The sequence below is a fragment of the Budorcas taxicolor genome, chromosome 22 (genome assembly GCF_023091745.1).
Source record: "Budorcas taxicolor isolate Tak-1 chromosome 22, Takin1.1, whole genome shotgun sequence".
NCBI classification, from domain to species: Eukaryota; Metazoa; Chordata; class Mammalia; order Artiodactyla; family Bovidae; genus Budorcas; species Budorcas taxicolor.
This window is the reverse complement of record NC_068931.1, coordinates 52701233-52726886: the sequence shown is the minus strand read 5'-3', so window position 1 is coordinate 52726886 and position 25654 is coordinate 52701233. Positions and strand designations below refer to the sequence as shown.

Here is a 25654-nt window from a genome sequence, read left to right as displayed (position 1 = left end):
TATCTTCATTCAGAGATCTTTAGGTAATACTAAATTTAAATAATACACTTAGCATAGGCATAAAGAACCTAATAGGAAAAAAATCAGTACCAGTGATAGGTTCATAAAAGTAAAAATGTTTCATTAAAGGAATCATCAATCATCATTTCATCAGAGAGTCACAGTGATGCCACCTGGTCTATCTACTTTCTCTGATTTATCTTTGTTAGCCTGACACTTATCAAACAACTAACAACAAAAAAAACCCTCTTGCATTCCAAAGGGGTCTTCTAGAATTCAAGAGTTTTTGTTTACTCGGTCACAAAGAGTCAGACACAACTAAGCAACTAACACACACACACACACACACACACCACTGTACTATTTTACTATTTAATATTAGTATCACTAAAGAGTATTACTGTTTTAGATATTAACTCTTGATTTTTATTACAGCACCAGCAAAAATCACACTGGAATTAGCTTAAGGATGGAATGAAAAAAAAAGTGCTCTTAAGATACTGAATTTTAGAATGAATAATTAGCTATTTCCATTGTCATATGAATCAGAATTCATAACAAAGGAAAGGAAATGAAAGGTTGGAAGATTTTTTAAAGTTATTTTGTTGGCGTTTCTAATATAAAAAGCCCTGTCAGGTGTGTTTTTGTAATTTTTATCACGTAGAAGATGTCTTTCTACTCTGCATATTTTTTTAGTTATATATTTCTATACTAATTTTATTGCACAGTTAACTGACTTAGGAAGGAGGCAACTAAAAACCTACTCTTTAAACTGCAATTATTTAAGTTGAGGGTGTGGGAGTGTGTGAGTAAGTAGGCATTAGGACAATATTAGTGATTATTCTAGTTTTATTTGGCAATAAAACTAAATGAAAATTATAAGATTAGCACACATACAATTACTTACAATACCACAGTTCTTCCTTATATTTTCTTTCTAGCTCTTGTTTTAACCACAAAGCAAAAGGAACATTTAGCTAAATGAAGATAATAAAGACCATTAAGAATTATGCAGTTAGAACAATGAATTTTCCTGCTTACCATTTGAAAATAAATAATATTCCAACAGTAAAAAATCTAAAACTTTACTCTGTATCTGAACCTTCCCCAAAATAGAATTTTGAGAGCATTCTAGGGCACTGGGATACATTTTCCAACTTGCTTCACTGAGTGAACTTGACCTTCTAGGCAAGATCCTTATATTTGTTTCTGTAGAGAAAAGGAATATGAGCATTTTTTTTCCCTTACTGTTTCCTCTCTATAACATTTGAGTCGCCCGAGGCACTGTAGTTTATTTTCTCTTCTCTTAAGACAAGCTCCCTTTCCTGTTTTCTTTTAAGTAAAAACGTAAAGGTCAGGTTATCATTTCACAAAATGCTCCATTCTGCTGAGGCAATTTTAGCTCCTCTCACCATAATATGCTTTCACTAATTATTTCATAACTCATTTAAATGGGAGGCATTCTGGAAGAGAATTCACTGAAACAACTCCTCAAGTAACTAATTATTTTTTTTTAACTCAGGGGAATTTTAATTATAATGCCTGTGTTATTTAAAAGCAGAGTGCTACAATTTGCATCTTGAAACATCTATTGTAATAAGGAAGTAAAAAAAAATGCTCCTGAATGAAATAACAACTCAAGTAAATGCAATTTAGTTGGCCTTTTATTTTCTTGATTTTCAAGAAATAGAAAAAAAAAATGCAAATTTGGCCTGAATTATAAAACCACTTAACAAGATAAAAGATAAACAAAATCTTGCACCTATGAAGATTATTTATAAGCTTATTTTAAAAATCACGTATTCTCTCCATTTCAGGAAAGATTTATCTTGTGTTATTATTTAATGTATACTTATGATAGTGAAGTCTTCTTATCTTAGAAGAAAACATCCAAATCATAGTGTTTTCCCATGCTGGAGAGAGAAAAAAAATATTTCCTTTACCCTTCTAGGTTCTTCTAAATAGTCTAAGAATTAAATTGACATGACAGATTAATAGGAGAACATAATAATTAATTTTGTACATATGAAAATCCCAGATACATGAGAATGTAAGAGAGCCCACATATATGAGAAGTTCAAAGACAGAAAAGCAAAACGTGGTATGTATTCCATCCTGAGCTAAGGAATGAGATACACAACAGGGCTTCCAAGGACAAGAGGGTCAGTCACAGGAATATGAAGAGCAGACATTTGGTAATAAGGTATCTGTCCTGCCATGTAGATGGGGCACTTAGATAAAATGTATCTCTGGTAATAACTCTTTTTCTGGGAAAAAAAAATCCCCAATTTAAAGTCTTCATTTGTTAAGAGACAGAGAGTACTTTCTCTTGAGCCCACCGGGACAGAGAGTACTTTCTCTTGAGCCCGCCGGATCTCCACTGCCTTCTTTTGTGGTCCTTCAGTCACTAAGCTGTGTCCGACTCTTTTCAACCCCATGAACTGCAGCGCAGCAGGCTTTCCTGTCCTTCACTATCTGCTTTTAGCTCAAAATAATCCATATGCCAAAAGTAACACATCTTGGGGAGGGCTGTTCTGAACCCCTGCATCCATAAAGAACTGACATTTTCAAACGAATAATTGGATAAATGAAATCTACTATTATTTTCCCCTTAGTTTATATTTTTGAGAGTTTCATTAATTAAAAAAATAAGTGACTGAATAAGTGGGAAACTATTCACAGTATCCTTAACCCTACTTCTTACTATACAGTTCATGGAATTCTCCAGCCCAGAATACTGGAGTGGGTAGCCATTCCCTTCTCCAGGAGACCTTTCCAACCCAGGGACTGAACCCAGGTCTCCCACATTGCAGGCGGATTCTTTACCAGCTGAGCTACCAGGGAAGCCCAGTCCTTACAGTGAGAAGCAAAACAGAAGAGAATAAGTGTGTGCCAGTTAGACAATCTGAATTCTAGTTTCTGCCCATAGACAGTCATTAACTACCTCTTTTCAGTGTGTTCTCTGTCATTTTGAGTATCTAAATTTCAGAACATTTTTGAGCATCATGAGGTAATGCCACTAAATACATTGTGCAAAGAGCGAAGTATTATTTAAAAAAGCAAGTCAATGGTTTCAATATTCAAGCTGTAAGTGCTTAAAAATTAACAAAAAAGGAATCTACCTGGGCATATGTGCTCTGTAATAAATCCTGCAGTCAGTGTTTCCTCACACTGGGGAGGAGAGAGGGTCCCCATTCATCCCCAAGAGTGTGAATACAAGCAGATGAAGCACTTAAGTTCTGACTCATTGTAAAGATTGAAGGCAGGAGGAGAAGGGGACGACAGAGGATGGGACGGTTGGATGGCATCACCAACTCAATGGACATGAGTTTGATCAGGCTCTGGGAGTTGGTGATGGACAGGGAAGCCTGGTGTGCTGCAGTCCTTGGGATCACAAAGAGTCAGACACGACTGAGCAACTGAACTGAACTGAACTGAGCTTCTCAGAGCCCTGCAGGAGAAGTGGAAGGGCAAGTGGTCATGTGAGTAGGTGGGTGATTTGGATGGTGGCTGTGTGGTGGTGGTTTAATTAGGAAAAATGAGTAAGATGGTTCTTTCATGATTATCTGAAAGAGCTCCATAGTGATCTGGTTTTCTTACATATTGGCATTATTTATTCTTTTTTTTCCCTGAAGGTGAGATTATGTTAAACTCTCAATCTAGACCAACTCCTGTAGACACAGCTTCAGTTCAGTTCAGTCGCTCAGTCGTGTCCGACTCTTTGCGACCCCATGAATCGCAGCACGCCAGGCCTCCCTGTCCATCACCAACTCCCAGAGTTCACTCAGACTCACGTCCATCGAGTCAGTGATGCCATCCAGCCATCTCATCCTCTGTCGTTCCCTTCTTCTCCTGCCCCCAATCCCTCCCAGCATCAAAGTCTTTTCCAATGAGTCAACTCTTTGCATGAGGTGGCCAAAGTACTGGAGCTTCAGCTTTAGCATCATTCCTTCCAAAGAAATCCCAGGGTTGATCTCCTTCAAAATGGACTGGTTGGATCTCCTTGCAGTCCAAGGGACTCTCAAGAGTCTTTTCCAACACCACAGTTCAAAAGCATCAATTCTTCGGCACTCAGCCTTCTTCACAGTCCAACTCTCACATCCATACATGACCACAGGAAAAACCATAGCCTTGACTAGACGGACCTTAGTCGGCAAAGTAATGTCTCTGCTTTTGAATATACTCTCTAGGTTGGTCATAACTTTTCTTCCAAGGAGTAAGCGTCTTTTAATTTCATGGCTGCAATCACCATCTGCAGTGATTTTGGAGCCCAAGAAAATAAAGTCTGACACTGTTTCCACTGTTTCCCCACCTACTTCCCATGAAGTGATGGGACTGGATACCAAGATCTTTGTTTTCTGAATGTTGAGCTTTAAGCCAACTTTTTCACTCTCCTCTTTCACTTTCATCAAGAGGCTTTAGAGTTCCTCTTCACTTTCTGCCATAAGGGTGGTGTCATATGTATATCTGAGGTTATTGATATTTCTCCCAGCAATCTTGATTCTAGCTTGTGTTTCTTCCAGTCCAGCATTTCTCATGATGTTAAATAAGTGGGGTGACAATATACAGCCGTGACGTACTCCTTTTCCTATTTGGAACCAGTCTGTTGTTCCATGTCCACTTCTAACTCTTGCTTCCTGGCCTGCATACAGATTACTCAAGAGGCAGGTCAGGTGATCTGGTATTCCCATCTCTCTCAGAATTTTCCACAGTTTATTGTGACCCACAGAGTCAAAGGCTTTGGCATAGTCAATAAAGCAGAAATAGATGTTTTTCTGGAACTCTCTTAGGTGAACCTTTTTCAGTTGGAAGGGTATTAAGGAGGCTTGGTTGAGACGATTGCCCCACATTTTTTTTTTCCTCAAAAATTACGGCAGATATTGCTTGATCTAGACTCAACACAAATCACATTGGCTCCACTGACGTAATGGTAGATCAACTTTTGAAAAATGATTTTGTAGTCAAACTGATTTTGGCACTGTGGGCTAACAAACAGCATAGATTCAACCCTTGGGAAGCTCAGCTCAGTCTTGCCAGTTGGTCCTTATGGACTGCAGAGCAGATATCTGATCCAAGATGACACTGTTTATGGCTTAGGTTCTGCAGCCTGTATTACTCTCTTCCCTCCTCCCCCAAATATGTTTTGCACCATCACATGGGAATACTGAAAGCTATCATTTCCTAGTAGTAATAATTGTAATAACACAATAATAACCATTATCAACTCTACATATACCATTGCTGCTACTGAACAGGAATCTACTCTGCACCATGGCTTTACATCTGAGACATTTTTTGAAAGCATCACAGCCTTAGGAGATAGATTATTATTATGTCTGATTTACAGAGGAGAATCCACAGGCTCAGATAGCTGACAATGGATGACACAGGAAAGACATGCCTGCCCAGATGCAAGCTCCTCCTGAAAGTTATGGGAAGAAACAAGGAAGCTGGCACACACCTTCTATTTTCTCAAGTAGCCTGTGAATATTCCAGTAGAGTCCATCTTCTAATACTTAATTAACTAGTAGACTATGGAGATATCAATCAATCTGATGTCAAACAATCAATCAAACTGTTCCCATCAAGAGTAGGGACACCAAACAGGGAAATTTAACTAACCATATCAAGTTCAATAGCAAAGAGGTAGAAGAAGAAGAAAAGGAAGAAGATGACGTTGGCCAAAAACTCTCCATCGATGGTAGAAAGTCCCACATCTTCATTGGTAAAACAAATATCTACTGAAAAACTACTAAACAAGTCCAGTGATTTTCTAGGTATTGAATGAAAAGAATAGGAGGAGAAGTTATATATAAACAAAGTCTGACTCTGCTGCACTCTCCAAGTGCCCTCAATCTAAAGTTTCTATACAAGGCAGAGAAATACTGTACCATTTTAGATTAGAGCTAATTGGATACAAATACAAGTCTCAAGTTTCAGCCAGCACTGGCCAAGTTGCTTTCAAACAGAGATTTAATATCCCAGGTGTTCCTTATTGATAGAACTCACAATTCGCAGAAATACTGACAGTCAGTAGTCCCTTACACTGAGATGTTTAACAGGATATTGAATGGGCTGGTAGCATTTCGCTTCTCTTTCTTACTCTCCCTTTCTCTCCAGCTAAGTGCACATTCAGGGGCTTAAAGAGCACTTGAGAAGTTACTAAAAAACAGAATGAATGGTGCATGGCAAGATCATTGCATAAAATGAGCTGATTGATTAAATGCAGATTTCATTTGCCACATTTCTTTTTATCAAAAGACTTTGAGAAAGCAAAAATGGAAGAGAAGCATTCTATTAAATGGGCTCTACACAGCACCTGAGGGTAGAGAACAGATATTTTTTTCTCATCTAAAGCAAAGCTACCTGTTACCTTTTAGGAGTGACTGGTTTATTGACTGCTAATGCTTTAAAATGAGATTAAATCAGGCCCATGGTCTTTATTATGGGGAAGATATATTCCCCTTGTGCATTCCAGTGGTTTGGCAATCTTAACCTCAGCAGACAGAACAGTGATGTATGCTGTGTTGCCAAACAGCAAGGTAAGTGTTTAAAACGCTGCGAACAGACTTATTGCCTTGAAATGATACAATCTAATATGAGATTGTAACTCAGTGACTGAATCTGCCAGCCTATCCTTGCACAGAATATGAAAGTCAAAAGTCAAAGTCACTTTATTTTAACATCTCACTGGGAAGGGGTTATTCTTCATCTTGCCATTGAAACAGAACATGCAAAACTGGATCTAGATCAAAGGAAGCAGAAACCACAAATTTTCAGGATATTTTCATTAGCAGCACGTATGTGTGTGCCTTTCAGAAGAGGCATCAAAACACTGGCCTGATTCATTCAAATCAGCAGAGCTGCCTTATACTGTGGGCCTCCCTTGTGGCTCAGCTGGTAAAGAATCTGTCTGCAAAGGGGGAGACCTGGGCTCAATCCCTGGGTTCAGAAGATTACCTAGAGAAGAGAAAGGTTACCCACTCCAGTATTCTGGCCTGGAGAATTCCATGGGCTCTATAGTCTATGGGGTCGCAAAGAGTCGGACACGACTGAGCAACTTTCACTTTGACCTTGTATTGTGGACAACTGATGGACTCTCAGTGTCTGAAAATTCTCAAATGTGGGAAAATCAAACTGTACGCTTTCTGCTTCATCTGGAGCACTCCAGGAAAACAGTTTTTAACTTAACCTTCAGCAGTTGCTCCACTTTTCTTTTTACCTATATTATTACTTTTAAAAATATTTGGGCTATACTGCATGGTAGGTGGGATCTTAAGTTCCCCAATGAAGAACTGAACCTGCGTCCTTACACTGGCAGCGTGGAGACTTAAGCCCTGGACCACCAGAGAAGTGCCCCACTTTCCTTTTTAATCAATCATCATTAACTTGGACTTCCAGTTCTCTCTACACTCTATGCTCTGTCAAATTCCAGCACCCATCCCTCAGAGATCCCAGGTGGCCAACAGCCTCAGTTTCCATGATTCAGACGCCACCTCCCATGGCTCTTGAGTTAAAGGAGAGATTCTGTATCCATGCTTCAGTCCAGCATTGCTAAAGCGGGTGGAGGGTACCATTAGGTAGGTGACCAACTATTGTAGCTTTACCTGGGACCGAAGGAGTTCTCAGGATATAGTACGTTCAAGTCCTCAAAGAAGGTCAGTCCAGGTTACACCAGGATGGCTGACCACTATATCCCCAGGGGAAGACCCTGCTTACAGGGACATCTTTGCCCTAGGAGAGTCTGCTCTAACTAAATACGAAAGAGAGTCTCTAGCGGGGAAAAGAAGTCAGAAAAGAGTGGCAGGAAGCTGAATTTATGTACTCATTGTTTATCTATGAGATCTAATTTTTTTTATCATCCTCTGGCAAAAATCCCGTTTGTTTTTTTAGATTTTTCACTCTGTTGCATCTTCACTAGAAGAGCACAGGGGGAAGTGGTGGCCCTGCCTGACGGTCTGAGCATATCTTATTGCTGAAAATGAATCCTCATTAGTTTTCCTGGATATAGAAAAACCTGCAGCCTGGGAAAGGAAACCAGTATAAAGGACTACATTATGGCCTATTCACTTCAGTGACTAGAACTGGCGGTTAAGTTAGAAAGGAGCCGATTAGGGAGCCCTTCAAACCTGTTAACCTACTTGAAGGTCTAAATTTAGGGTTGGAGACATTTGCCTTGTTTTGTGTCTAATATCAAAATTAAAAACAAAAACAATCAAAATAGAACCAAAGCCCACCTTTTAGCTGAATCATTATTGAAATGAGTAAAAATTTAACTCCTCTCCCCACAAAACTCTTAAAAAAAATAATTATGAGCTGTCCTCTAATAAAAATAAATGGAGTCCATTAACAGAGGAATGGATAAAGAAGATGTGGTACACATATACAAAGGAATATTACTTAGCCATTAAAAGGAGTGAAATAATGTCATTTGCAGCAACATGGATGGACTCAGAGATGTCACACTGAGTGAGGTGAGTCATACAGAGAAGGAAAAATATCATGGGACACCCCTTATATGTGGATATAAAAAGAAATGATACATATGAAATTACTTACAAAATAGACACAGACTCACAGACTTAAAGAATAAATTTATGGTTCCTGGGGAAAAAGGGGGAAGAGAAATAGTTAGGGAGTTGGGATGGATATTTTCATCCCCTTCACTGTTCACCTGAAACTATCACAACATTGTTAAATCAGCTATACCCCAATACAAAATAAAAAGTTTAATAATTAAAATAAGTAGGGCAAATGGATTACAGAATATTCAGTACTGTTTCTCTCAAAGTCTACAACCTTTCAAAACATATATAAAAGAAAAACTTTTCATCTTATTATTCTGTTATTGAGTCAATACATTATCAAGTGTAAAGATATTTGGAGGCACTAATCAGTTTTACTTTTCATTTGAAACTTATACATTATAGCCAACATAATTAAAATAAAATCCACTGCTCTAAAGGTTAAAAAACAAAAAAAAAAAACAAGAACACACATATGCACAAACTCCAATTTTTCATCATTCAGTTCAGTTCAGTTGTTCGTGTCCGACTCTTTGCGACCCCATGAATTGCAGCACACCAGGCCTCCCTGTCCATCACGAACTTCCAGAGTTTGCTCAAACTCACATCATCAAGTCAAGTTGAACGAAATTTTGTTTTGGAAAATCTCATAATGTCAGGTTAATGAGACTAACCTGAGATTCTCTACTATTTTCCAAGTTAATTCAGAGAAAAAGTCAACCAAGACTATGAGAAAATAAGCATACATGTTTTTACATTACTTTTCTTTTTCTTACAAATATACATTGTTTCCGCAAAGATAAGTCATTTCTTTTCAATCTCAAAAAACAGGAGTAAAAAGAAGAGATGGAAAAGGAAGAGGGAAAAAAGGAAATATCCACTCACCTGCTACTGCAACTCTTGCTGTCCGACTAACAATTGACCCAGCGTCCGCTAAAGACGCCTCACATTGATAAAGTCCCTCGTCTGGCTTATGGTGCCTGGAGTGAAGTATGTTTTGTATCAACAGAGACCCATTTGGAAGTTGCTGCTTCCTTTCGTCCATTCCCAAGGCGAGGTGGATGCCGTCTTTCCTCCACTTGATGACGGGGACTCCCCGGTCAGACTCCGCGGAGCAGTTCAGGAGGACGTTCCCTCCGCGCATAGTGACGGCATCCGAGGGCTCCGACAGGAAGCGCAGGGATGTGAAAGACTTGATCTGGAAAGCTGGAACGTGAAAGCACAGAGAAATACGTTCACTTCTGCTAAACGATCTCACGAGGCCAGCCCTGGCCTTCACAAAACTTTTTCCCAACAATCTGGGTCTTTGAAAAACGTGCAAGAATAAGTGAAACTTAAAAACAAAAGGGGACTTCCTTCTTGATCCAGCGGCTAAACCTTCGCCTTCCAACGCAGGGGGTGCGAGTTCCCTGTCTGCTCAGACAACTAAGATCCCACATACTTGCGGCCAAAAAACCAAAACATAAAACCAAAGCAATATTGCAATAAATTCGATAAAAGCTTAAAAAGTAAATAAAAGCAAGGATGTTGTATTAAAGAAGGCAAAAATTGTCCAACTGAGATAACCACAACTAATGAAACTATTGGTCCCAAAAGTAATCATATGAAAAATTAAGAATTTATAGAAATCTAGGCAAGGCTATCATCACGTATCAATCCATACTTGAAAATTTAGAAGAGATTAATAAATTTTCCGAGTCAAACTAGAGATCTTAAAGCAGTAATGGTTAGTGGTGGGGCAGCTAAGATTTGAGGATATTTCTATCTCTGCATTCTGATTATACTCTCAATTAAATTATCCAAAAAATCCATTCAGACATGGTATTCCATTAATAACTACAACAGAAAAGTCAGCCCCAAACAGGATGGGAAAAATTATTTAGAACAAAGCTCAGCTGAGTTTTAAATAGGTGAGAAATCCCATTTGCAGAAGCAAGACACAATAAAGCTACCACCTAAAGTCACAAATCCCTGATGTATCTTAACTTCCATCCAAATGTTGCTCATGAGCTGGGAAGACTAGGTGATATTATAGTTAGAATTTTTTTTCATAAACATACATGAATGTAAGAAATCAAAAGACAGAGGAGGAGATTGTTTAAGAATCTGGAGGTGGCAGAACAAGTATGGTTAGTTTAAGTGCTGGTTCCAGGGTAACACAGCATTCGCAGAATATTTGGTTGTTGAATCAAAGACTTGGACTAGGTCTTAGAAGGTCACTGGGGCTCACCCTTTGCTCCGAAAGGTGTATTCCTAAATCACTCAAGTTCACTTACTTTCTGTTTCATTTTCAATGATCTCTGGGACTACAGAATCTACGATATCCCTAGGTATCTTGTTCTAATACTGAATCATCCTTAGAGTCTTAACTAAATTTTTTTTCTTCCATTTAATCTCATGTTGCTCTTGAATCACATTGTGTAACAATGCAGAGAGAACACATCTTTGTAAGAGCTCCTTGTTCTTTTGAGGCAGCATTTAATTTCTTTAAACACATCACCTCCTCTAAGTAATGTTTTAGCTTCAATCTCCCCAGGACAATAATCACTAGCTTCCTTAATTTTTCTGTGATGAGAACAATTTTTGCTGTAATTTGTTAAAATGTTTCAGTTTTTCATCATTTAAAAAGCAGGCATCTAAATTGCTTATAATCAATATTCTGGTAAAGGACAGACCCATACGAGCACCAATGGGCAGACATATTCTCAGTTTCGAATACTTCATTTACCAGCGAAGATAAAACTGAACAACTTCTTACTGTTTCTCCATAGTATTTTCTGCCATGCTCCCACAAACCTATTTTTCCTGAACCTCACAGTCAAAATAAGTCTGTTACTTTACTTATTCTGTCAAAATTTGCCCATCATTCATTGTCATACACTCATTTCATCCAACTAGGTCATGAACCCAAAGAAAGCAGCTACAAGGTTGCTCACATTAATATCAATTGTAAGATAACAAGTGAGCACTGTGCCAACCATAAATTATAATGGCAAAAATATCCCAAAAGGTACAGCCTGGTCCCCTGACTGTCCAATACAATCGTCCTTCCCTCAGGCTGTTTTAGTGTTACCAACATAATGATCACTGCCCATTCCTCTAGTGGAAAGCATTGGTATACTGCGAGAGGAGCCTGGACAATTAATCCTTGGTCCTGGCTTTAGTATTTAAAGATGTGTAACTGAAACAAGCCTTTTCAGTCCTCAGAAGCTCAGTTCCTTCTGAAAAATGAGGGTGTTGAACTCGATGATCTTCAAAGTCAAGATACAGTTTGGAAACTTTCAGAAGTAGGATGGGTCGAAGCTATTCATCAAATGAATGCTGTTCTAAACATACTGAGGTGTCAACAGTGAACAGCCAGAGAGAGATGCACCAAGGATGAGAAAGTAGAAAGAAGTTCTAATGTCCTTAAATGTCAAGATATTTCACTAGAGTAATACCTGCAATTTCCATACAAGTAGCATTAATAAGGCAGAAATAAATTTAGAATTCAAGACCAGGCAACAATATTAAAAAGCATTTATTGCTTTTTTGTTCTTCCTGGGGCCTATATTTTAAACAACAACCTCATGCTGAACACCTTATTTATGTCACAGAACACACAATGAATTTAATACAGCTGTTTATGACAGCATGTTAATGAGCATATGTGCCCGTTATCACAAATAAATAATCCACTTCATTTGAAACAAGGAGATTATGACAGTTTGCAGTGCTTGAGTACATAATTTAGGAAAGTTAAATAAAGATTAACTTTTTCTTCAATACAATTACCCCTTCAGTTGGCTGGCAATTTGAGATTTTGCGTTCCCTACAACAATTGCATTTTGAACATATGAGTCTGGGATATAGGTGCCTCACTGCTTTAGGCAACTTGTCTTAGTTACTTCATTTTTAGAAAAGATGGACATGGTCCAATAAAATATAATCTGTTGAGAAATAATAGGTTTGTTTTCAATGATCCTGGTTTCAAAGTTTCAGTCCATGTTAGGCTCAAGCTGTCTCCATCTCCTTGCACAGGCTCAATAAATGGCTCACTGATAATTACACTGAATTCAATCTAGGCTACCCTCCTCCCTCTTCTCATAGAATACTAGTTTCTCTTGGGGGGATTTGTCTACCAGTTATCATCACTATGGGCTTCCCTGGTGGCTCAGATGATAAAGAATTTGCCTGTAATATAGGAGACCCTGGTTCAATCCCTGGGTTGGGAAGATTCCCTGGAGAAAGGAATGGCTACCCTCTCCAGTGTTCTTGTCTGGAGAATTCCATGAATGGAGAAGCCTGGTGGGCTACAGTCCTTGGGGTTGCTAAGAGTAAACACATGACTGAACAATTAACATTTTCACTTTTATTACTCTCATATCTCATGGAATAATTTTATCCAATTGTTTTATCTAGAAATCAGTGTGAAATCAACTACAATGATTTAATGCAGGAGCAGAGAAAGAAAAACATTAAAACTGAAGAAAACAAATAAGTAGAAATAACATATGGAACTTGTAGTGCAAAGATCTGTGGCAGGAATTTGGGCAGAGTTTGATGAGGGTAGGCTTCCCCAGTAGCTCAGCTAGTGAAGACTCTGCCTACAATGCAGGAGACCCCAGTACAATTCCTGGGTCAGGAAGATCCTCTGGAAAAGGGTCAAGTTACCCACTCCAGTATTCTTGGGCTTCCCTGCTAGCTCAGATGGTAAAGAATCCACCCATGATGCAGGAGACCTGGTTCAGTCTCTGGTTTGGGAAGATCCCCCGGAGGACGGCATGACAACCCAGTCCAGTATTCTTGCCTGGAGAATCCCCATGGACAGAGGAGCCTAGCGGGCAACGGTTCATAGGGTCACAGAGAGTGGACCATGACTGAGCAACTAAGCACAGCACAGAGATCCCCTAGGAAACAGGCAAATGCTTTTAAAGAATCAGAATGAATACAATTTTACAAAAGCTTTTACAGTAGAATAACAATGCTAAGAATTTCATCCAGAAGAAAGCCAACTAGAGAAGTTTCTTTGCTGTGTTTTGGTTTTCTCTTTAAGATGCCAGTGGTCATTCTACTGAACCATCAAGTAGTAACATTTTCCAGGCTTGCTTCATAAAAGAAGCAATCCTTTGTGCCTGCTGTAAAATTATGTAAGGCAATCATATTTGGCGAGAGATACTTGAGAATACCAAAAGTCCATCCACTAAGAAACTTGGACTCCAGAGTCTGATACCAGAGTTCATGATAAGAATAAACGAGTCTCTAGCCCTCCTTCCCTCCAAATTCTATCTTGGGAAGATTCCTAAATCTAACTTGGCTAGCATTTAGGCCAAGAGCCATATATGCATTTAACTAACTGGTACTGTTTCTTATACGTGCCAGTCTGAGAAAAAGTAATAGAGTGTCATGTTGTTGTTGGATATTATTCTTTTTCTTCTTCTTCTGAAAGATAATTGTTTATAAGCAGCTACTAACACAGCAAAACCTTCAGTGTTTTCCTAATGAAGACATAAAGGAAGGTTCCCTCCTAAGTGGGCTTCTTCCCCTTTGGTTCAGATGGTAAAGAATCTGCCTGCAATGTGGGAGACCTGAGTTCAATCTCTGGGTCAGGGAGATCCCCTGGAGAAGGGAATGGCAACCCATTCCAGTATTCTTGCCTGGAGAATTCCATGGACAGAGGAGCCTGGTGGGCCACAGTCCATGGGATCACGAAGAGTCAGACACGACTAAGCGACTATTGCTTCACAAAGGAGAAACTGATGTCTCTTTGCTTTAGCTTTGTTAAACATAAATAAACATCAGAGATAACACTGCTAGGGATATTCCAGGTTTATATTAATTGAGTATCTAGAGATAGAGAAGATCCTCAATGTGCTTTAGAAACTGACCAAAATGATCTAGCAAGTAGTAGTAAAAATGTTTCTGTAAGGTGAAGTCCCTCTGTGCTTGCTCTCCTGATCAATTTCTTGTTAATTTCAAAGACCAATCACAGAGGCAGACTAACTTAGAATGGATTTTTAAAGTATGACATTTCACCTACAATATCAAACATTGTTAAGTGTGAAAAATAATTCCCTATGGAGTCAGAAATTTCTTTCCAAGTCCAATGTGTAAGAGCTTCTGGTTAAAGCAATAAGAGCTAAAACTTAAATTTATGAAAAATAGCATGGAAGTAAAAAGAAGCTCCTAAAAAGATTTGAAGATTAGAAAATGTCATACAAATCCCCATAGAACTTGCTATGTGTAATTTTATCTTCCAAGTAATGAAAACTTTCACATTGGAATGCCTGGAGGTTCTGTGGATCCCCAAATTCATGTAATCAACCCCCAAATCTTAACATCATTATCTCTTCTTAGAAATAAATTCTACTGCATCTGTTTGCCTTGTGTTATGATCGATACCTCCATTGAAAGAAATTAAAACTATCCTATGGATGATGGAATATAATCCATTTTCAACTGATCAAACATCACTTACATGTGCAATTGCCACTCTGGTATCAGCCCCAGTGGAAGCTTAGAATACCTATGAGACTGTGTGATGGAAGAGGGGATTTAAAAAAAAATACAAAACAAAACCATGAATTAACAGGTCCCATAATTAATGTGAACATTACTGGTTTAGGATATCAGAATATAAATTCGGACACAGTGGTTCTTAAACTAAGCTCCCCAGACTCGAAAAAGCTCCCCCACCTGGGAACTTGTTACAAAGCACAATCTGAGTCCACACTCTAGACAAACCTGGTTGGTCAGTAACTGCAGGGCAGAGACTCACAGCGTGAGCTTTAATTAGCCTTCCAGGAAATGCTCACATTCACTAAAGCTTGAGAACTACTTCAGCAAAACTTCCCTTGGCCTGAACTATAGTTGGAGACCCTTGCTTTTTTTTTTTTTTTGACTATCTTGTTATAATGTTGCATATTTGGAGAATTTCTGCAATATCATCAATGATAAGTGGAGAAATGAAGTTACAGGAAAGCAAATCCAGGAAAGCAAATCACTGAATACCGTTTCAACACGTATTAATATTTATTGCATGTTTATCTTTAAAAGGCTGGAATTAAGTAAGGAAAAGGTCAAGAAAGAGTGCTATTGGTAACAACACCTCATGTTTCCTTTATTATTATCAGGACCCCAAATGGCCATACTCCATTCAGCAAAATAGAAATTCCATCACAATCAACTGAAGATTCAGAATGTTCTTTTGGAATATTCTTGGTTGTTCACACACAGAACTGTCAGAAGATTTCTTTTTTAAAATCACTGTACTAGCTATAATTGTCTTGCAAAAGAAGTTTAGGTAAATAGAGTACTCTTTATCAAATTACATTCTTTCATTACATTTTAGCTCCACAGTGTAATCATAGCCTTTTAAAATAGTGGAACCTTAAACGCTTGCCTGGTTGACCTGCCCCTCAGTCCAGCTTAGTCTCTAGAAGGTCAAAACCACACTGCACTCTCTACTGCAGCCTGGAGGTATACTTTATGTGCTTCATATTAATGCAAAATGTTAAACATTAGCCAGCTCAGGGAGAGAAAGCATATGTCACCAAAGCACCAAAACCAATGACCACTGGGGCTTCTGTGAAGTATCAATGTTTTTTTCCTACTTTGATAAGATACATGGTCAAAATACCTGTCAGAAAATGTGGTCATATATTTAAAAGATTGTGTGCATTCCAACCCTTCCTAGAGAATGGGTTCAAGCCAATCGACTTCAAGTTTGTATTACTAACAAATGGAAATCAGAAACGAATTAGGTTTTATGGAATTTATACAGATGTGAGAGTTGGAGAATACAGAAGGCTGAGCACCGAAGAACTGATGCGTTTGAACTGTGGTGCTGGAGAAGACTCTTGAGAGTCCCTTGGACAGCAAGAAGATTAAACCAGTCAATCCTAAAGAAAATCATCCCTGAATATTCATTGGAAGGACTGATGCTGAAGCTGAAGCTCCAATACTTTGGGCACCTGATGTGAAGAGCCTACTCACTCAAAAAGACCTGATGCTGGGAAAGACTGAGGGCAGGAAGAGAAGGAAGCAGGGCGACAGAGGATGGGATGGTTGGATGGCAACACTGACTCAGTGGACATGAGTTTGGGCAAAGTCCAGGAGACAGTGAAGGGCGAGGTAGCTTGGTGTGCTGCAGTCCATGGGGTCACAATATTTGGACATGATTTAGTGACTGAACAAAATTTCTGAATTTAAATAAGGCACAAGAAGATTCATAGGAAGAAACACAAGTGCATTTTACTATGGGAATTTATTAAGTATCACTACAATGTAGGAGGCAATGGATGAAAATGAAAAATTTTAAAGGATAGTTCAAGTTTCTCACCCATTAGAGTCTCTAGATTTAGCAAATAAAAATTAATACTATCATGTAAGAATTGAATCGCCAGTCTATGTCTGACGCAGGATACAGCATGCTTGGGGCTGGTGCATGGGGATGACCCACAGAGATGTTATGGGGAGGGAGGTGGGAGGGGGGTTCATGTTTGGGAACACATGTAAGAATTAAAGATTTTAAAATTAAAAAAAAAAAAAAAGTTAAAAAAAAAATCAAGGCTATCAGTTACACGTGAATTTCATGTAAACAACATTTTAGTATACACTTTCAGGCTTCCCAGGTAGCTCTGTGTGCTGAGTTGCTCAGTCGTGTCTGACTCTTTGTGACCCCATGGCTGTAGCCCACCTGGTTCCTATGTCCATGGCAATTCTCCAGGCAAGAATGCTGGTGTGAGTTGCCATGCCCTCGTCTAGGGGATCTTCCCAACCTAAGGATCAAACCAAGATCTCCTGCACTGGGGGCAGATTCCTTACCATCTGAGCCACTAGGGAAGCTCAAGAATACAGGAGTGGCTAGCCTATCCCTTCTCCAGGGAATCTTCCTGACCCAGGATATGAACCTGGGGCTCCTGCATTGTAGGTGGATTCTTTATTAGCTGAGCTCCCAGGTAGCTCAGTGGTAAAGAATTTACCTGCCGATGTAAGGAGATTCAGGAGATGCAGCTTCGATTTCTGGGTCAGGAAGATCCCCTAAAGGAGGAAATGGCAACCTATTCCAGTATTCTTGCCTGGAGAATCCCATGGACAGAGGAGCCTGGTGGGCTACTGTCCATGAGATCACAAAGAGTCAGACATGACTGACCGTGCACACACACATATACATATTTCAGACAACAGATGCTTGAATTAAATAAATACTGCATAGGACATACTTACAGTAAAACATTATTTGTTGTTTGTTCGAATTTCAAACTTAACTGGGGATCCTGTTAATTTTATCTCCCATGAAATTAACTTCCTTGAGGCCACAGCATAAGTAGGGAAATAGTATATGGATTCATACTATCCCTTCTCCATTCTGACATAGGTGTAGAGAAGAGTGAATTCTTAGAAAGGTACTGTGATTGAATCAGAAAAAGTGATTTTAGTGTCAGGACACTTGCTGACCTAGTCCAACATCACCACATATCCACGTAGAAAGGTTGTTGAACTCGATTTATTCTTAACACAGTGATCCTTCTTTTTTAATTTTTTTTTCTTCTTCCCTTCACAAGTTGGGGAGCAAAATTCAGATATATAAATACAGAATGTGAAGTTCAAGAAGCAACTAAGCCGGCAGAAATCTCTTAGTGATCCCACACAGAGGCTCCCCATCAGACATTCTGAACACATGGTATCTTCCCTAAAGCGGTGGAGGCTTTGCCAAGAGATCTGAGGGCTTCCACAGGGCAAGGAATGTGTGCCCCAGGCAACTGACTGAGAGTCCTCTGGCTAAATCTAACGGTAAAGAAAAATGATAAGGGCCAAGTGAGAGTGAAGGAGGAGCTTTCTCAGCCCTTTGCTGCTTCAGAAGCTAAATCTCTAAACCACAGCCTGATTTTTCTGTGTGATACTGGGAAAATTGTAATGGGATTATTTTTCAGCTCAACAAGTAACACTGTCTGACTTCGAGGTTATCATTCTCAAGGCCTCATGCAAAACGAGCACTAAAAAGAAAAACTTTGATGTGCTGTCTAATCTGCCCTGGATTTGAACCTTAATCCCTCTCTCATTTCCGTAAAATGGAAGCTGGTTTTCTTTTCCCTTGTGTTTTCCATCAGTAGGGGGATGCGCTGCTTTTTCAGAATGAACAACTGTCAACTGGAACACTGAGAAAGGTTATTCAGTGTATTTAGATAAGGCAGCAGGCAATGGAACGCAGTGCATAGGAATATCCCTCTCCATCCAGAAGGCAGCAAAAAGTGGACAAGCACTGGAATGCTATGTATTGTTAAGAGACCGATAAATTCTCAGAAACTTATTCTTAATCAAGTTGCCCATATTTACTACACACAAATAAGAACGTCTAATTATAAAACCAAATGTCATTATACTAGCTCCTAACCCTGTCTACCTGGTGATAGCCACTACTGAGATTTATATACATTTCCTTCTAAGAAATTATTCATTTTTGATTCATAGTAATCTGCTGTTTTATCTACAGGTCTGTAATAATATAAAAGAGAGAAAGATTCTATTCTAGCCTCTCTCCTCTTCATATAAGGATTCTAACCTATCATGATGTCCCCATCTTCACGACTCCACCTAATACCAATTACGTCTCAAGGGCTCCACTTCTAAATATACACTGGGAGTTAGGGCTTCAGCATATGTATTGGGGGTGGGAGGGAGTGGCAGGGTCTGGGGGGATGGTCACAGTATTCTGTCCATAGCTGATGAAGATTAGGTATCGAGGGGAAGAAATCTGCAGGGAGACGAAGCCAAGAGATCACAGTTCAATTCAGTCGCTCAGTCATATCTGACTCTTTGAGACCCCATGAACCACAGCACACCAGGCCTCCCTGTCCACCACCAACTCCCAGAGTCCACCCAGATCCATGTCCATTGAGCCGGTGATGCCATCCAACAATCTCATCCTCTGTCGTCCCCTTCTCCTCCTGCCCTCAATCTTTCCCAGCATCAGGGTCTTTTCAAACGAGTCAGTTCTTTGCATCAGGTGGCCAAAGTATTGTAGTTGCAGCTTCAACATCAGTCCTTCCAACCAACACCCAGGACTGATCTCCTTTAGGACGGACTGGTTGGACCTCCTTATAGTCCAGGGAGATGAGTAAAACCTGATTCACAAGCAAAAGAACTTTGCTTTAACACTGACAAAGATGGAAACCTAGTGGAGAGTTTTGGTCAAGAGAGTGAAAGGGTCCAATTACAGTAGCTTTGAATACAGAATATTCCCACCCCATCCTCTCCAGACTTCTGGTTGTAACAACTGGGAAGGTTGGTACTTGCCTGCAGTGGGAAGAGACCAGTGCACAGAACCACCCTTCACAAGAAAGAAGCATCCTGTCCAAAGCACTTGGAGTGCTGAGGCTGAGATATCTTTTAAAAGACTCATCTTGGTTACTGTGGTGAGGATAGGGGTGGTGAGAAGAAGAGAAACCAGTTGGGGGGTTAGTTCCGCAGTTCACATCAGATGGGGTCACTTGAAAAGAAACAGTCAGATTCAAGACCTGTTTTTAAAGGTAGAATCACTGGAGTTGCTGAGGGATTAGATATGGATTGTTGAAGAGAGAAAAGAGTCCAGGCTGACTCCAAGTAGATCAGTAGAGCAATTTGTGTAGTTTATAAGCAAAAAAGGCACGCTGTTGCAAAACAAAGCCCTCAGGACAAGGGGTCAGGAGACCTGAGTACTTGCCTGACAGTAACCCTCACGAGCCCCTCCGAGTGTGGGCTACATCCTTGGGAATCAAGATCCTCGACAATGAGACAAGAAGTTGGACCAGATAACCTCTAGTTGTCTTCAGCTCTCATATTATAAAAGTCTATGAGTTAATTTTGCTACTTACAAAAAATCACCCTCAAATTTAGGGGAAATTTTCGTTATACGGAGAGATTGGCTATAATCACACAGTGATCAGTTTAATCACAGATTTATATGAGAGCACAAAGAAGTGCAGTTACTGAAGGTGCCAAGAGACCAACAACCCACCTCATTATCCATAAAATAGAGAGACAGTCTAATCTTTCTCTTGAAGATAAAAGACTGCAGAGGTCACTCTGCCAACAAAGCACAGGCTGCTTTATTATGATTCACAAGAAATGAAAGTATTCATCTGGTGGAAACTGCTGTTACAAATCTGAAGGATTAATTCCATAAAGGTCCGAAAGGTCCAGGGAAAGCCTTAAAAATTCAGCAAAGCTCATGGTTGATAGAGTGGTATGAAGTCTAATGCAGGAAGCCATACTGGTAAAACATTTCGTGTTCTAAGTGTCCAATTTTCTCAACATGAAGGCCGAACAGTGTTTTGTTCCGTTTTGCTTTTTTAAATTAAAATGCTATCATTCCTTTTTGTCAGGATATCAACTGTGTATCTTGTTATCAGGAGAAAGATGATCTTTCCCTGCTTCGTTCATGAAGTACATCAAGAAAAACAACCCACAATGATAAGAGAAACACCAACATTGGAACAGAGAGTTAGCTAGCCTTAAACCACTCAGGAGGTCAGCCTTTAATAAAGGACCCTCGCAAACAATTTGTTTTATTCCAAGGTGATTTAGATTCCGTGGGAGATGACTTGCAGAGCACTGATGAAGTTTCTTCAAAGGAGCAAAGCATAATGGGAAGTCTGAACTCTCTCTATATACAACACACGCATGATCCGAGTGAGCGTCAAGGATGGAGAAGCTATACAGGTGCCCTTCAACTAAAAGAAGCTGAAAGATGAAGAAACATATCTGCCTGTTTTTCATGGATATATGTTTTGCATGAGTTACTAGTTACAATGGTGGTTATCTCAGACCCAGCAAACTAGCAGGAGGGGCCCAGCATTGAAGGCGCTCTGTGCCCAAACAGTGGCCAAGGGATGGGTGACTCAGCCATAGCTACATTTTCAAACATGCATATCTGAATGTCTGGAATATCACTGTCGGAAGTAATCTGGAAAGTTTTCAAGGCTGAATCGTTTGTAAATCCTTTGCTGGTCAAGTCCTACTATAGACACCAAACGAAACAGAGGGCAGAGATTTCCCTAGGAGCTGTAATCATTACATTCAAAGGGACTCAGTTCACTTGATTTCCAATATGCTGGAATGTCCAATAATATGTTAGAACCAGTTATAAATCTTAATTAAATAATGAACGTTAATTCTCATCAGGTTCTCATTTTATAAAATGTGCAGAGATAGAAAGTCTCATTGAATAGCAGTGACAGTTCCAGCTCTTACAAGTGATAGCTCTTTATTCTACCTCTCTGTCGCTTAGTCACTCAGTCGTGTCCAGCTGTTTGCGACCCAATGGACTGCAGCTTGCCAGACATCCCTGTCCCTCACTATCTCCTGGAGCTTGCTCAAACTCATATCCACTGAGTCAGTGATGTCACCCAACCATCTTGTCCTCTGTCATTCTCCTCGTGCCTTCTATCTTTCCCACCATCAGGGTCTTTTCTAATGAGTCAGCTCTTCCTATCAGTTGGCCAAAGTATTGGAGTTTCAGCTTCAGCTTCAACATCAGTCCTTCTAATGGATATGCATGGTTGATTTCTTTCAGCATTGACTGGTTTGATCTCTTTGCAGTCCAAGGGACTCTCAGGAGTCTTCTCCAACACCACAGGTCAAAAGCATCAGTTCTTCCGTGCTCAGCCTTCTTTATGGTCCAACTCTCACATCCATACATGACTACTGGAAAAACCATAGCTTTGACTAAACAGCTTTATTGGCAAAGTAATGTCTGTGCTTTTTAATATGCTATTTAAGTTTGTCATAACTTTTCTTCCAAGGAGCAAGCGCCTTTTAATTTCACGGCTGCAGTCATCATCTGCAGTGATTTTGGAGCCCCAGAAAAGAAAGTCTGTCACTGCCTCCGTTGTTTTCTCATCTATTTGCAATGAAGTGATGGGGCTGGATGCCATGATCTTAGTTTTCTGAATGTTGAGTTTTAAGCCAGCTTTTTCACTCTTCTCTTTTACCTTCATAAAGAGGCTCTTTGGATTCTCATTGCTTTCTGCCATAAGGATAGTGTGACTTGCATATTTAAGGTTATTGGTATGTCTCCTATGGCTCTATTCTTTCTATCACATATCATATTTATGAGAATTTCTAATTATATTGCAGACTCCAGGGAAGCAGAAATGAATCATATCTGTCTCTCTGTATCACACAGAGAAAGTGAAAGTGAAAGAGGAGAGTGAAAAAGCTGGCTTAAAACTCAACATTCAAAAAACTAAGATCATGGCATCCAGTCCCATCACTTCATTGCAAATAGATGGAGAAACAGTGACAGACTTTATTCTGGGGGGGCTTCAAAATCACTGCAGCTGGTGACTGCAGCCATGAAATTAAAAGATGCTTTCTCCTTGGAAGAAAGCTATGACAAACATAGACAACATATTAAAAGCAGAAACATTACTTTACCAACAAAGATCAGTATAGTCAAAGTTATGGTTTTTCCAGTAGTCATGTTTGGATGTGAAAGTTGGACCATTAAGAAAGCTGAGCACTGAAGAACTGATGCTTTTGAACTGTGGTGTTGGAGAAGACTCCTGAGAGTCCCTTGAACTGCAAGGAGATCAAACAAGTTAATACTGAAGGAAATCAACCCTGAATATTCATTGGAAGGACTGATGCTGAAGCTGAAACTCCAATACTTTGGCTACCTGATGCGAAGAACTGACTCATTAGAAAAGACACTGATGCTGGGAAAGATAGAAGGTAGGAGGATAATGACAGAGGATGAGATGGTTGGATGGCATCACTGACTTGATGGACATGAATTTGAGCAAGCTCCGGGAGTTGGTGATGGACAGGGAAGTCTGGCATGCTGCAGTCCATGGGTTTGCAAAGAGTCAGACATGACTGAGAGACTGAACTGAACTGATTACACAGCCTTTAGTAGCACTTATCTATCTCAGATATATTTAATAAATACCTACTGAGTAAACTTACATAGAAACTTACATAGATAAAAACATGATCAAATTAGAACTGCTTGTATTAGTGAAAGAAAATCAGAAACAGAGGTAAAAAACAATATGAACCTCATTGTCTTAGTTTGATTGTGATTGATAAAGATTACTCAATATTACTGTCAAAGTATCAATATTCATATTGACCATACTTCCTTGAATAGAATGAGGAAGGTTTGGTCACGTTTTTGTTTTCTGTTAAAGGCTAGATAATAAATATTTTTCAGCTTTCTGGCCAAGAGGCAATACTGAACATATTAAAATAGATATTTTTATGATGATTTAAAGTTACACTGATTTCCTTTGCTGCACAGAGGAAACTAACACAGCATTGTAAAGCAACCATATTCCAATTAAAATAATAATAATAATAATAAAGATATACCATTAACCAGTTAACCAAAAAGTCAACCACCAAAAAATGTACAAACCATTATTTTAAAAAGAGGCAAAGAGCCAAACCTGGCCCTCCCTCCGGGCTATGGTCTCTGATCCCTGTTCTGAGAAGATGATTCTGCTGACTCACAGTGAAGGGCATGAGGGCTTGGAGCTGCTCCCTTATGCTAGACTCCCCTTCCTCAAAGCTGCATTCCTCTGGATTTACCAGCTACAAAAGTTTACTAAGAATATTTGGTTTATAGGCTGTGCACATGGGTAGTTTCTCATTATAGTCATTCATTCATTCACACGTATCATCACACATGTAGTAAACGCCTAGGTAGCTCCCCAGCAACCTTGCTCCTTCCAACAGGCCTCTAATTCAGGACCACAGACCAGGAACTCCATCCTCTCTCTTCCTGTCCTTCTCCTCGCTGCCTCGGGACCCTCCCTGGCCTGACTCAGGCCCCTACTTCCTGCTGTACCTGTTCCAAAGGTTTGTAGACAACAGTGCTCAAGGATTGTATGGAAAATATATTCTTCTAATTGCTGATAGTCCATAGAACATGTGCAGTTCTCATACTGTAATTAACTAAAAGGCCCCAGAGAAAAGGAAACCAGTCTTGCTAGCTTTTTTTATCCTACATGAATAAATATTCAAGGTGAAGGGAAAACCCATTCTTTTGTTTTCTTGTTGCAACTAAACCAGCACAGTTTAGCCTGGTCTGCTGCAGCAGGAGAGAGGTTTTCATGGGCTTCAAAAAGGTCATACAATTTCAGTTATGCATGATAAACAAATCCTAGAGGCTGACAGTACAACACGGTGCCCATAGTTAACAATGTTGTATTATACACTTAAAAATCTGCTAGGAAGACAGATCTTACCATGTGATTTTCATCACAGAAATATTTTAAAAATAAAGAGGGTGGGAAGAAACTTTTGGAGGTGATAGGTATGTTTATGGCATTGACTGTGGTGAGTCTCACAGGTTTATATTTATCTCCACCCTCATCAAGTTGTATACATTAAATAAGTACAGATTTTTGCATGTCAATCATAGCTCAATAAAGTGATTAAAACAAAAAATGTCTGGGTAACTCATAGTCCTGAAAAGCTAGCACTTACAGTATCACCAACAGTGACTTGTGTGTTTCTGAGGCTGTTTAACCACTTAAAAAACTTTCTTTTCAATTAAAAAATATTATTTTAATTAAAGAAAGCCTATTGAGTCAGGATTGCCTTTCAGCCTGGGGAACAATCCACTGGGGGCCTTCCCTGTTCCTGCAAGCAGCAGGAATAGATGGGCTGTTTCCTGGGGAGCAAGGTCTCTCCTCCAGCCACCTGTATCACCTTATCAGACTCAGCCCATGGGTGTCAGTTTTCTCTCCCTATCTCTTCTCCACCTATCAACCAGTGGGATCACATAAAATGAAATTCAGAGCTTGCCATTCCTCTGCTTAAATCTTTCTGGGAAGTCCTCTTGCAGGGAGCCCCAGATCCTGAATGTGAACCTGTGACCCACCGTGGATGGTCCACAGCTGGGCTCCTGGCACCCCTTCCCCCCGCCCCCATCATATTCATCGTGTGCCTTGACCATCATGTCTCAACCACAGCAGCTTCCTGTCTGTACTCTGAACTCACTGCTCTACCCAGCTGGAACAATCTTCTGGCTTTTGTACCTGGCTAACTCCTATTCATCTTTTTATCCCAGCTTAAATATCCTTTTCTCGGGGAAAAATTCATGAGAAACCCACAAGAGAAAAGAGCCATCTCCCTGTCCTTGTTTTGGGAGCACAGAGTCT

The 25654-nt window shown here is 39.7% G+C and overlaps 1 protein-coding gene across 1 annotated transcript in view; it reads right to left on the bottom strand.

The window, feature by feature from the left end:
• The window catches only part of DCC (DCC netrin 1 receptor), an 827169-nt gene that overhangs the window by 801403 nt on the left and 112 nt on the right, over positions 1-25654 (bottom strand). Inside the window, exon 2 of the mRNA XM_052660382.1 lies at positions 9411-9731. Coding sequence (XP_052516342.1) covers positions 9411-9731 — 321 coding nt within the window. The remainder of the gene's footprint in view (positions 1-9410; positions 9732-25654) is intronic.